Below are 11,720 nucleotides of genomic sequence, written 5' to 3' on the forward strand. Positions count from 1 at the left end.
ATTTTTTATAATAAAAACCGTTTGATATCTTAAGCAACAATTAGCTATAATACAAATTAGCTATAATATTCTTCGAAGAACGGAGATTGTATGTGGGCGCAATAAATGGTCATATTCCTTAGGATGTTCATTTTAACCATATTTCCCCTATATTGTGTTGACAATGATAGTAAAAATTGAAATTCAACCGAACGTACCTGCTCTATATACTATATTCGATGATGATGAATAACTACAATTTCATTGGAGAATATGGAATATTCTGTTCAATCGATTGCGAAGATTCTGTGAATATATCATACCAAGAACATATGTCACTTTTGTGGGAAAATAATCATCATAAACTATAACACATTTGGCAACTCCGACTTTTCACGTGATTCGGTATCATTGTTTTTTGCCCTTGGTAGATAAAAAGCTAAAAGAAGAAGCAGGCTGCAAGATTTTTTTTTCTGAGAATGAGAATAATTGCACAACTCAAAATGTTCACCGGACGACGTAATAGTAAATCTGAAAGCGATGGAAGTAGTGACGACGAAATAGTGCGAAGCGTTAGAAGAAAAGTTTCGAGTATTATCTCATTGAGTTCCGATTCGGATATTGAGGAATTATACACAAGTGAAGACCTAGGGGATATGTTAGAAGAACTTACTATAGACGACATAAAGATGTAAAAGTTTTTAATATTAAATTTAATTTTTGAGAATGATTTTTTACAGTACATTTAAAATGTGATTTTTCTCAAACGGTTTATTGATTTTCCAATTACTTTGTCAAATATCATATTTGATTCAGAGATCTGGTTTTTGAGTTAATTTTTAAAAGAAAGATCAATCATTTTAATTAAGCCCTTTTAAGAAATCAGTCGTAATTTAAATTGGTCATATAATAATGAAAATTGTAATTTTAAGTAGTTTCCATCATTTCTACCAAGTTTCAAAAAAATCTGAACATGAATTTTTCATTATCTAATGTGTTCTACTAGTCAAGCCTTTTCATTTGATATCCATATTGATGGTGTTTTGAAAAAAAAACTTGTATGGCCTTTTTGCTTTTGAATTTTCACGAATAAGTATTTTCTACTAGTCAAGCCCTTTCGTTTGATACCCATATTGATGAGTTGAAAAAATGTCGCCATTTTGTGATGGTGCCCATTTTGGATTTGCATGTTTCATAAATAACTGTATTCTACTAGTCAAGCCCCTTCATTTGGTACCCGTATTGATGGAGTTTCTATAAAATATGTAGTAAATCATTTTATAGCAACCGCCATCTTGGATTTTCAAGATCATGGAATACGCAGTTTTATAACGACAGCAGAGATAAAGGCGTGTTCCAAATTTCAGATCAATCGGTCAACAGGAAGGGGGTCAAATTTCTATTGATGTGGGACAACCTTACCGATAAACATACAAAAATACAGGTCAAGCTAAATAAACCGTTTAAATGTAGAGTATAACAACTATATTTTTATGTTTTTGATTTTTTGGTTGTTCTACATATACAATATTTACATTTGAGTGCTTATTCTATCAAATTCCGTTTAAAAATCCTATTCAAATTGAACGAGAAACGTGTCACCCACATCTGGGTGACGGGCCCCCAGGAAATACACCCGTCACCCAGATCTGGGGACATTGGGGCGATCAATATGTTAAAAGAGGACGACCGTTCGACACTCTTTTTTGCGAACTAGTTCCCTTGAACCGTTCGCGAACGGTTTTCCCATCTTTACTAGAACACTTGGTTTCCAATAGACAGAGAAAAAATGATGAAGGAAAACTGTCCCATTGTCAAGTGTTCGTTGAAAACAGCAATAACAAAGTATCAAACCACAAAACATTCATACGGATTTTTATTGTACAGATTTGTTTTTGAACAGAGATTCGTTAGCAATGGATTTCCTAGTTGCGAATGTGGAAAATATGATATTCAAAATAGAAAAAGATTTAAACGAGCAGTATGGAGCATTGCCGCTACCTTTTCCGGGCATGGATAGTAAGAATTTAGTATTTTAAAATGGATTTGTTCTGTTTTCATTCAACGTTTTATTCCAGAATCAACGGCAGCCGTCTGTTTATTCTTTAATGGAATAGACGGTATAGAATGCGATAAAGGAGCTGGCTGCCCATTTCGTCATATTCGCGGAGATAGGACGATCGTATGTAAACATTGGTTGCGAGGTCTGTGCAAGAAAGGCGACCAATGCGAGTTTTTACATGAATATGACATGACAAAAATGCCTGAGTGTTATTTTTACTCAAGATTCAATGCGTGTCATAATAAGGAATGTCCCTTCCTGCACATTGATCCGGAAAGCAAAATAAAGGATTGTCCTTGGTATGATCGCGGTTTCTGCCGCCATGGACCAAACTGTAGGCACCGACACGTTCGAAGGGTGCTTTGCAATTATTATGTAGCTGGTTTTTGTCCGGATGGACCAACGTGCAAATTTATGCATCCTAGATTTGAGCTACCTCCGCCACCTGAAATTAAAGATCAATTATCTAAACGACCACCAACATGTCATTACTGTGGTGAGCTGGGTCACAAAGCATGCTATTGTCCAAAAATGCCACAAGAGGTAAGAGGTCTTTTTTGTTCTTATTTTCATTTTATTACCAATATTTTTTTCAAAATTATGTTATAGTAATATTAAAAGTAATAAAATATTATATTTTCAGTTCAATTTCATTTTTCACTTTTTTAACATGAATAATATTTGTTCGAATTGGTAATAGTTTATCATAAAATATCTCGCTTAATTAATAAAAGTACCAAGCCCATTTTCTCTTCACTCAAAGTTTGTCGTATTAATCGAAATTACCATTATACGATATCGTTCCAGCAACGCGAAGCGACTCTGCGAATAGAAGAAGCAAGATATCGAACTCTAGGTTATTTCAAACATCGTTCGAATCAGGAAAACCCGAATCAGAATTCAGAAGAAGCGAATCCTTTGCCACAAAAGCCACCCCCACGACCGTTAGAAGAAATTACGTAAGTACTCAGAATTATAATGCCTACGTCTGATTATCATTTTGTTTCATTCCACACACTTACAGGTGCTTCAAGTGTGGTAACAAAGGACATTACGCTAACAAATGTACCAAAGGACACCTCGCATTTTTGTCCAATAACGCAGTTCGCAAATAATATTTTTTTCCTTACAAAAAACAATTTGACTTGCATTTTTCTATATCACATACTTCATTGTGAAAGTTTGTTTAAGCTTTTCGGTACGAATGAACATTGTGTCGTAGATTTTTGCATGAAAATAGTAAAAGCCTATAACCAAGAAAAACTAGCTCAGCAAAGGTAATTTTTAGTATGCGTTCCGAGCAACAATACGAGGTAGATATTTGAGCATTTGACCCATTCCATGAGGTTATGCACCAGAGAACCAAATTTAAAATCTAGTTTCAGGAGAAAATTTAAAACTTTATTTGAATAATCACTAGTTATATCAAAAATTATTTTAAACGAATAAGCACCAACCCTCGAGAGAGGCCAGTTTAAAAAAAACTACATAATTATATTCAAAATATTTTTTTTTTAGGTTTTCACTATTTTTATGTTTCTTAAGATATCTCTGCACTTGCTTCGCCAAACTTCAATGTCTATATACCATTGGATGGAAAATTAAATACTTGTTTGAAGAGCCGTCGGTAGACCGAGGTTTGATTTTGTCATTCATGAGAAACAAAGGTGTTTTGAAGCGTTGTAACATCACAAAAATATAACAGATGAACCTAAGTTCAAACAATTTAAATACTTGGGTTACACTGAGCAAACAATGAGGGTTAAAAACCCACAAAATTTGATTAAGATCGGTCCCAAAAGAGAGGAGAAACAACTGTCTCCAGAAATTGTTGTCACGTCACGCAGAGTACAGTAAAACCTGTTTTTGTGCGGTTTTATGTTCTTGTGTGGTTTTGACGTAGGACTACGTCTTTCATTTCTATACCGGGGTGTAAAACCAAAGTTTCGAGAACGAAAGCGTTACGCTGGAGACCGAGATTTTGAGCGTTAATAGCTCTTAAACAACTGAACGAAATGGTATGTTAAACACTTCATTTGAAAGATAAAATGTCTACGCGTCATATACTTGTTACTTTTTCATCCAAAAACTTGTTTCAATAGTCTTAAAATTGCTTTCAAAACAGGCTATTGAAATCACCAATCGGTATATAAGCGAGCGCCGCTCGTAAACCCACTCAGTTATGATTGAACAGCGATTGGAGCATGTTGTCGCTGTTGTTGTGAAGCTAATTTCGTTTATCATGAAAACGCTGATGAACGGTGTCACCAAGAGCCTGTTTGTGCACCTAAGGCCAAAAGGGAATCCATCAGGAGGAGAGTGATGCCACGGTTCCGCTTGAAACATCGGAGCAGCCGCCACACACACATACACGCGCGGAATTCTCGTTGCTATCATCGTTGCTGAAAAATAATCTGCCAGTTCCCCTGGGAATTGAAAAATACATTCATGCGAAAGAGTTTATTTTAATGTTTTCTATCCATATAACACTGCAACCAAATACATTTGGTTTTGTTATTTTTCAATCAATCGCAATTAACAGGAAAGCTTCAGAATATTTTTTTCCCCATCAGTGGAAATTTTCGTATCCAATATTGGATGCATAACATGAAAAACGGAAAATGTTTCACATCGCGAAAATCAAGTCATTTTCGAGCGATTATTTGCTTTCTACTCATATAATGCTGCGACCAAATACATTTCGTTTTGGATTTTTTCAATCAAGTGCGATCAACGTAAGACCACGTCTTTCGGCAATTTATTAGAGGTGCAATGAATCTTTAGGAATTCCCGCTCTACGCGCACTAGCAAACAATGTTTACTCAACAATTTCTCAAACTAGAAATGGGTGTTGTGAGAGAGGATTAGCGAACGCGAAAACGACAAACGGGAGAAAGATACGTTTGGAGGTTGAAGGAAATTGGCAGAAACTTCTTCATTCTATCATTCAAATAATATGATTCATACCACATCGTTTTGCCAGAAAGAGATTATTAATGTTCAAAGGAGGAATCGAGTCCTCCGAGGAAATTACCCAGCGCAAATTAGAGTCGACTATCGATTGCGGCATTCGTACACAAATAATTTTATAATGCAGTTTCACCAAAGTGATTTCTTCGGATATATTCACTACATCATGTCATGTATTTCATATTCTTCATTAAGAAATCCATATCCATGGCACCTATCGGTAACGAATTATTATCGAAACCACGATTTTCGCTAAATGCTCCTTTCAGTTCGGCCTGTAAAAAACTTTTCTGTACTCTAATCCATCAAATTTGGAGCCCTGAAAAGGGCCGTTGATTATATGCTAAGCTAATATAGCACGCTCTCCTCGGATACGATGGGCCAGCTGGATGTCCTTGGGCTTGATGTGACGCGTTTTGCATGGATAGCACACAAATTGGTATCTTCGAATAAGCCTCCTGCAGCGTCATAGCCGCGGAACTTTGGAAGCGCAAGTCGGTTTTGAAGTCCTGAGCAATTCCACGATCCAAATGCTGCAAAGGTAGCTGCGGATCAGCAATTCGGTCGACTTCTGATAGCGATGAATTTCACGCAAAGTTCCCGGTCGATAGCGATGTGGCTTCTCCACCTATCCTGCTACTGGTGCGCTTATCCGAGCTGACTTCGTGTGCCTTACCACCGAATGACTAACGAGCTGTCTGCGAAAGACTAACGAGCTCGAGTCCTCACGGTGCGAGAGTAGAGTAAGAAATGAACGAAACCAAAGGAAGCGTCATTTTATAAACCATAAAAGTATAGAATCTAAATCCCGCCCTTATTATATTCGTGAGTATACAGTAAGCTTATATAATAAAGAGGGTGGGGTTTACATTCGATTCTTTTATGTTTTATAAAATGACACTTCCCTTGCTTTCGTTCATTCATTCATTCCACTCCGACCGTCGACAGAGACGGACGTGTTTGGAGCTCCATTCATTACCTGATTTTTAAAAAAGCTATTAATTTCTCTTTTCAGATTGTCTACCTGCGATTCATCAACTACCTGTCTGCCCTTGAGGACTACAACAATGGGGAAAACCCGGTCAACCGACACAGGCATACCACATGGCACCAACAAACGACATCGATCGGACACCGGCAAGGAGCCAATATTAGAAAGGAACCGCTATGCTTTATTGGATGGCCATACCGAGGAGGAACCAACTACCAGGAAAGAAAATGTTGAGAAAAAGGTTAAAGTACACCCTTATTTTACAACATCGAGAGATATAGGAACTTTGAGGTCTGAACTGCTGGCGCTGAAATTGCAGCCAGTTTTTAAAATATGCAGCATCGGGATTTAAATCACTAGTCCCAACCTGGAGCAATATAAAATAATTGGATCATACCTGAAATCAAAAAATCATGAGTTCTACACTCACGATACGCCGTCTGAAAAACCATTTAAGGTGGTGTTGCGAGGTCTTCCTGCTATTGAGTTGGAGGATATTAAAAAAGATCTGGAACAATCATACAATATTCAGCCGTTGGCTGTATATCGGATGACTCGGCATAAGACACCAGACAATGGGTATTCCAATGTTTTGTACCTGATCCAATTCAAGAAAGGATCAGCCAACATAACTCGCCTAAGAGAAATCAGTGAGATCTTCAACATCTCGGTACAATGGGACCGATACAAACCTCAACATCGGGATGTAACGCAATGTTCAAATTGTCTTGGTTTTGGACACGGAACAAGAAACTGTCACATGAAAACTCGTTGTGGCAAGTGTGCTGCTGGCCACTTAACAAGCACTTGCAGCCACTTGCCTGAGGAAGAACCTCGCAAGTGCGTTAACTGTGGCGAAAGTCACCAAGCCACCAGCCGTAGCTGCACAAAACGTACGGATTTTAAACGTATCCGGAAGCAAGCTACTGATAAAACACAGAATAGGAAGAAGGTTCCAGAACTTACTGACAAGGAGTTCCCTCCAATGGTTTCTCGCACGATTCCTGTTCTTCCTCCTCTTCCACTTCCTACAGGTCGTCCCCAAACGGCCTCTTCTAGCGAAAAGCCAAAAAAGGAGCAACCGAGCTATAGTAAGGTTGCAGCTATTGGTTTACCACCTACACCAAAACCTTCACCTCATTCCTCTTCTACTGAAGAGCTTTATAGCATGCAGGAACTTGCAACCCTGTTTCTTGAACTAGATCGACAGACTAGAAGTTGTCGCAACCAACAGGAACAAGTGCAAGTCATGCTACACTTTTATTATAACCATGGATCGGTCATCTCTCAGGCTAATTAATTGGAATGCCTGCTCTCTCAAGAGTAAGGTCATCGAATTCACTGACTTCTTAGTGACAAACAGCATCGACGTAGCTATCATTACCGAGACGCATCTTAAACCGAATGTTAACCTTCGGGTTCCGAATTATCGTCTATTGAGAATGGATCGTACTAGTTCTGGTGGAGGAGGTGTTGCCCTAGCCATCAGAAATAACATCAGATATCGACTTTTGCCGTGCCTGAAACTCAACATCATCGAAGCTATAGGAGCGGAAATCACAACATCGATTGGGCCTATTATCGTGATTGCGGTCTACTATCCCAAGCAGACGTCAATCAGAGATGGCTCGGCGTTGCTTCTTAAAAACGATATCATCAAGCTAACACGAAGGCAGTCGAAATACGTTATCGGCGGGGACATTAATGCTCGACATCAGTCCTGGGGAAACCAAAGGAGGAATCAAAATGGAGTGACTCTAAACGATGATCTCCAGTGTGGGCACTACAGGATTCTTAGTCCAGCAACCCCCACTCGAATTTCTCGTTCTGGAGTACATTCCATCATTGATTTCTTCATTACCAACATGGATCGCCACATCGGTGATCCTATTGCCCTTAACGAGTTGAGTTCGGATCACTTCCCAGTGATGGTTGAATTGGGAGTGAATGTCGTAGTCAGGAGGCCACAATGTAGACGAGACTATCATCGTGCGAATTGGGTGGAATTCCAGCAGCTTATCGACAACAACATTGATCTCGATCAGCCTCTTGAATCTCCCGAAGATATCGAAACAACAGTCAGCTATATTCAAACTGCAGTTATTGAGGCTCGCCAAAACCACATCCCAGAAACGATTCAGGTGAGTGACTCTGTTCAAATTGATCCAATTACTAAACATTTGATTAGACTTCGGAACCTCTATCGAAGACAGTACCAACGTACTGGTATTCGAGAGAGGAAACGACAGTATAATCAGTTAACCAAGGTTATCTAGACCAGAATGATTGATCTCCGTAACAAAAAATTCGCAAAAGATATAAGTAAACTTCCGAATAACTCCAAGCCATTTTGGAGGCTCGCTAAAATTCTCAAGACCAAGTCTAATCCTATTCCTTCTCTTCTACAACCTGACAATTCAGAACGATTGATAACACCTGCCGAAAAGGCTAATGCAATTGGCAACCATTTCGCTAGTTCACACAATCTTGTCCAGAACATTACAAGTCCATTTGAAGCTTCGGCGAATGATACTGTAAGGGCTATTGACAATATTCATTCTGTACCTCAAGAGAATGAAATCATCTCGACTGCAGAGGTTATCTCGGTTATACGCTCGTTGAAGAATATGAAGGCCCCCGGCTTCGATAGTATATTTAACATTGAGTTGAAACATCTTAGTAACAACTTATATGAAATTATGACTTCTGTCTTCAACAGATGTCTATCCATTGGCTACTTCCCCTCGAGTTGGCAAAAGTGATCCCGATACTAAAACCCGGAAAAGATCCTTCTTCTTCAAAGAGCTATCGACCAATTAGCCTTCTCCCAGCATTTTCGAAAGTATTCGAAAAAATTATATTAACGCGCATTCTTGCTTTTGCAGATGAGCACAATATATTTTTGGATGAGCAGTTTGGATTCCGAAAAGGCCACTCTACCATTCACCAGCTTCGTAGAGTATACAACATAATCAAACGAAACAAGTCAATTTCAAAATCATCTGCCATGGCACTTCTTGATGTTGAAAAAGCATTTGATAATGTTTGGCATAATGGTCTCATTTACAAGCTTCAGAACTTTGGTTTTCCTACATACTTGATAAAAATTATCAAAAATTATCTTTCTGATAGATAATTGGAAATTGGAAAATATGCATAAATGCCGCAAAGACACAAGTTATATTGTTTCCCCACAAGAACACTCCAAAGCTTGTTCCTCCTCAAAATAAGACAGTCAGTCTTAATGGCAATAGTATTGAATGGTCTTCAGAAGTAGTGTATCTGGGTCTAACTTTCGATCGAAAGCTTACCTTCAGAGCACACATTGACAAAACAGACACAAGATGCAACATTTTAATCAGGTCATTGTATCCCCTGATCAATAGATACTCTCGATTATCTCTAACGAATAAACTTGCAGTATACAAACAAATAATATTTCCAGTTATCGCATATGCGATGCCCATTTGGGAGTGCTGTGCTCCAACTCACAAATTAAAACTTCAACGCATACAAAACAAAATTCTTCGTATGATTCTAAACTCTCCACCCAGAACGCGAAATTCGGAGATACATCAGCTGGCCGGGATTAAAACCTTAGATGAAATTATCAATAACAATTGTATGAAATTTGAACAGAGTTGCGCTCTCTCAACACACGGAATAATACAAAATCTGTATGAGTATGCTACCTGACTTCATAGTCGTTACCTTACAAGGTAACGGCTTTGGGTTTGGGTAGATATATTTATTTCCAGTTAGATAAGTATTGTAAGTTGGGATAATGTAAATAATTTGGGGAGGGTATCTTATAAGTTAGATTTAGGTAACAAAAAACTAGAAAAGTTTAGGCATGATTTTACAATAGGAATATGAAACAATCGAATAATGTGTATGATACAAATCATTACAAAACTTGGCATTGCAACTTAAAGATGTAGAACCCTAGGTTGATCACTTGATATGTAGTACTTTATTATAATGTAAACCAAATTAAGAAATAAAAAGAATTTAAGTGAAAAAAAAAAGTGCTTTCGTTCATTTCTTACTCTACTCTCGCACCGTGAGGACTCGTTTCATCGGGACTAAGCAGACAGCTCGTTAGTCCTTCGGTGGTAAGGCACCACGAAAGCAGCTCGGATAAGCGCACCAGCCGCAGGAAGCGTGAAGAAGCCACATCGCTATCGACCGGGAACTTAGCATGAAATTCGTCGCTATCAGAAGTCGACCGAATTGCTGATCCGCAAGCTACCTTTGCAGCATTTGGTTCGTGGATTTGCTCAGGACTTCAAAACCGACTTGCGCTTCCAAAGTTCCGCGGTTATGACGCTGCAGGAGGCTTATTCGAAGATACCAATTGGTGTGCTATCCATGCAAAACGCGTCACATCATACCCAAGGACATCCAGCTGGCCCATCGTATCCGAGGAGAGCGTGCTATATTAGCTTAGCATATAATCAACAGCCCTTTTCAGGGCTCCAAATTTGATGGATTAGAGTTCAGAAAAGTTTTTTACAGGCCGAACTGAAAGGAGCATTTAGCGAAAATCGTGGTGTCGATGATAATTCGATACCGATAGGTGCCATGGATATGGATTTGATAATGAAGAATATGAAATACATGACATGATGTAGTGAATATATCCCCATATCGAAGAAATCACTTTGATGAAACTGTTTACCGTTTGTCGTTTTTAAGTGTTGGGAAAGGGCATTATTTTTGCTGAGTAAATTCCAAGAAAAAATCCATTCCTTCTTTAAGCGTGATTCATTCTGCTTCGGATCAACGGAACAGTGATAATCATTTCATACAAAAGATAAAATGTCCAAGAGTTATATGATTGCTATTTATTGAGTCGGAAAATTGTTTCAATAGCTTAATGATAGCTTCGAAAACAGGTTATAAAATGACGCTTCCTTTGCTTTCGTTCATTTCTTACTCTACTCTCGCACCGTGACGACTCGTTTGTTTGGGACCAAGCAGATAGCAGGTTAGTCTTTCAGTGGTAAGGCACACGAAAGCAGCTCGGATAAGCGCACCAGCCGCAGAATAGGTGAAGAAGCCACATCGCTATCGACTGGGAACTTTGCGTGAAATTCATCGCTATCGGAAGTCGACCGAATTGCTGATCCGCAAGCAATTCGGTCGACCTTTGCAGCTTTTGGATCGTGGAATTGCTCAGGACTTCAAAACCGACTTGCGCTTCCAAAGTTCCGCGGTTATGACGCTGCAGGAGGCTTATTCGAAGATACAAATTTGTGTGCTATCCACGTAAAACGCGTCACATCATGCCCAAGGACATTCAGCTGGCTCGTCGAATCCAAGGAGAGCGTGCTATATTAGCTTAGCATATAATCAACGGCCCTTTTCAGGGCTCCAAATTTGATGGATTAGAGTTCAGAAAAGTTTTTTGCAGGCCAAACTGAAACGAGAATTTTCGTTTTGATGCCATACAGCATCGAGAAAATTCCGGAAAGATCTAATCGTTGCTGAAAAATAATCTGCCAGTTCCCTGGGAATTGAAGAATACATCCATGCGAAAGAGTTTATTTTAATGTTTTCTAATTATATGGCGAACACAGCGACCAAATACATTTGATTTCGTAATTTTTCAATCAAGTGTAATTACAGGGTGCCGACTCAAAATCCGAAAATAGATTCCCTGATATTCCCTGATTTTCCAGTAATTTTCCAGAAAAATTCCAGGTGTAGACTTGT

The 11,720-nt window shown here is 38.7% G+C and overlaps 1 protein-coding gene across 1 annotated transcript; it reads left to right on the top strand.

The window, feature by feature from the left end:
• Nucleotides 1-1,768: 1,768 nt before the first annotated feature.
• Nucleotides 1,769-3,611, top strand: LOC129777660 (cleavage and polyadenylation specificity factor subunit 4). Its single transcript, XM_055784063.1, has 5 exons — nucleotides 1,769-1,824; nucleotides 1,883-1,998; nucleotides 2,058-2,584; nucleotides 2,849-3,000; nucleotides 3,066-3,611. The coding sequence occupies exons 1-5, from the start codon at nucleotides 1,769-1,771 to the stop codon at nucleotides 3,154-3,156; spliced, it is 942 nt and encodes a 313-aa protein (XP_055640038.1). The 3' UTR covers nucleotides 3,157-3,611.
• The last annotated feature ends 8,109 nt before the right edge of the window (nucleotides 3,612-11,720 follow it).

Source organism: Toxorhynchites rutilus, chromosome 3, assembly GCF_029784135.1.
Source record: "Toxorhynchites rutilus septentrionalis strain SRP chromosome 3, ASM2978413v1, whole genome shotgun sequence".
NCBI classification, from domain to species: domain Eukaryota; kingdom Metazoa; phylum Arthropoda; class Insecta; order Diptera; family Culicidae; genus Toxorhynchites; species Toxorhynchites rutilus.

Excerpts from the sequence above, each read along its gene's own strand:
- LOC129777660 (XM_055784063.1), top strand. The coding sequence starts at position 1,769 with ATGATGAAGGAAAACTGTCCCATTGTCAAGTGTTCGTTGAAAACAGCA. Across the intron at positions 1,825-1,882 it reads TTGAAAACAGCAATAACAAA|AGATTCGTTAGCAATGGATT; the intron begins GTATCAAACCAC and ends GTTTTTGAACAG. Across the intron at positions 1,999-2,057 it reads ACCTTTTCCGGGCATGGATA|AATCAACGGCAGCCGTCTGT; the intron begins GTAAGAATTTAG and ends GTTTTATTCCAG.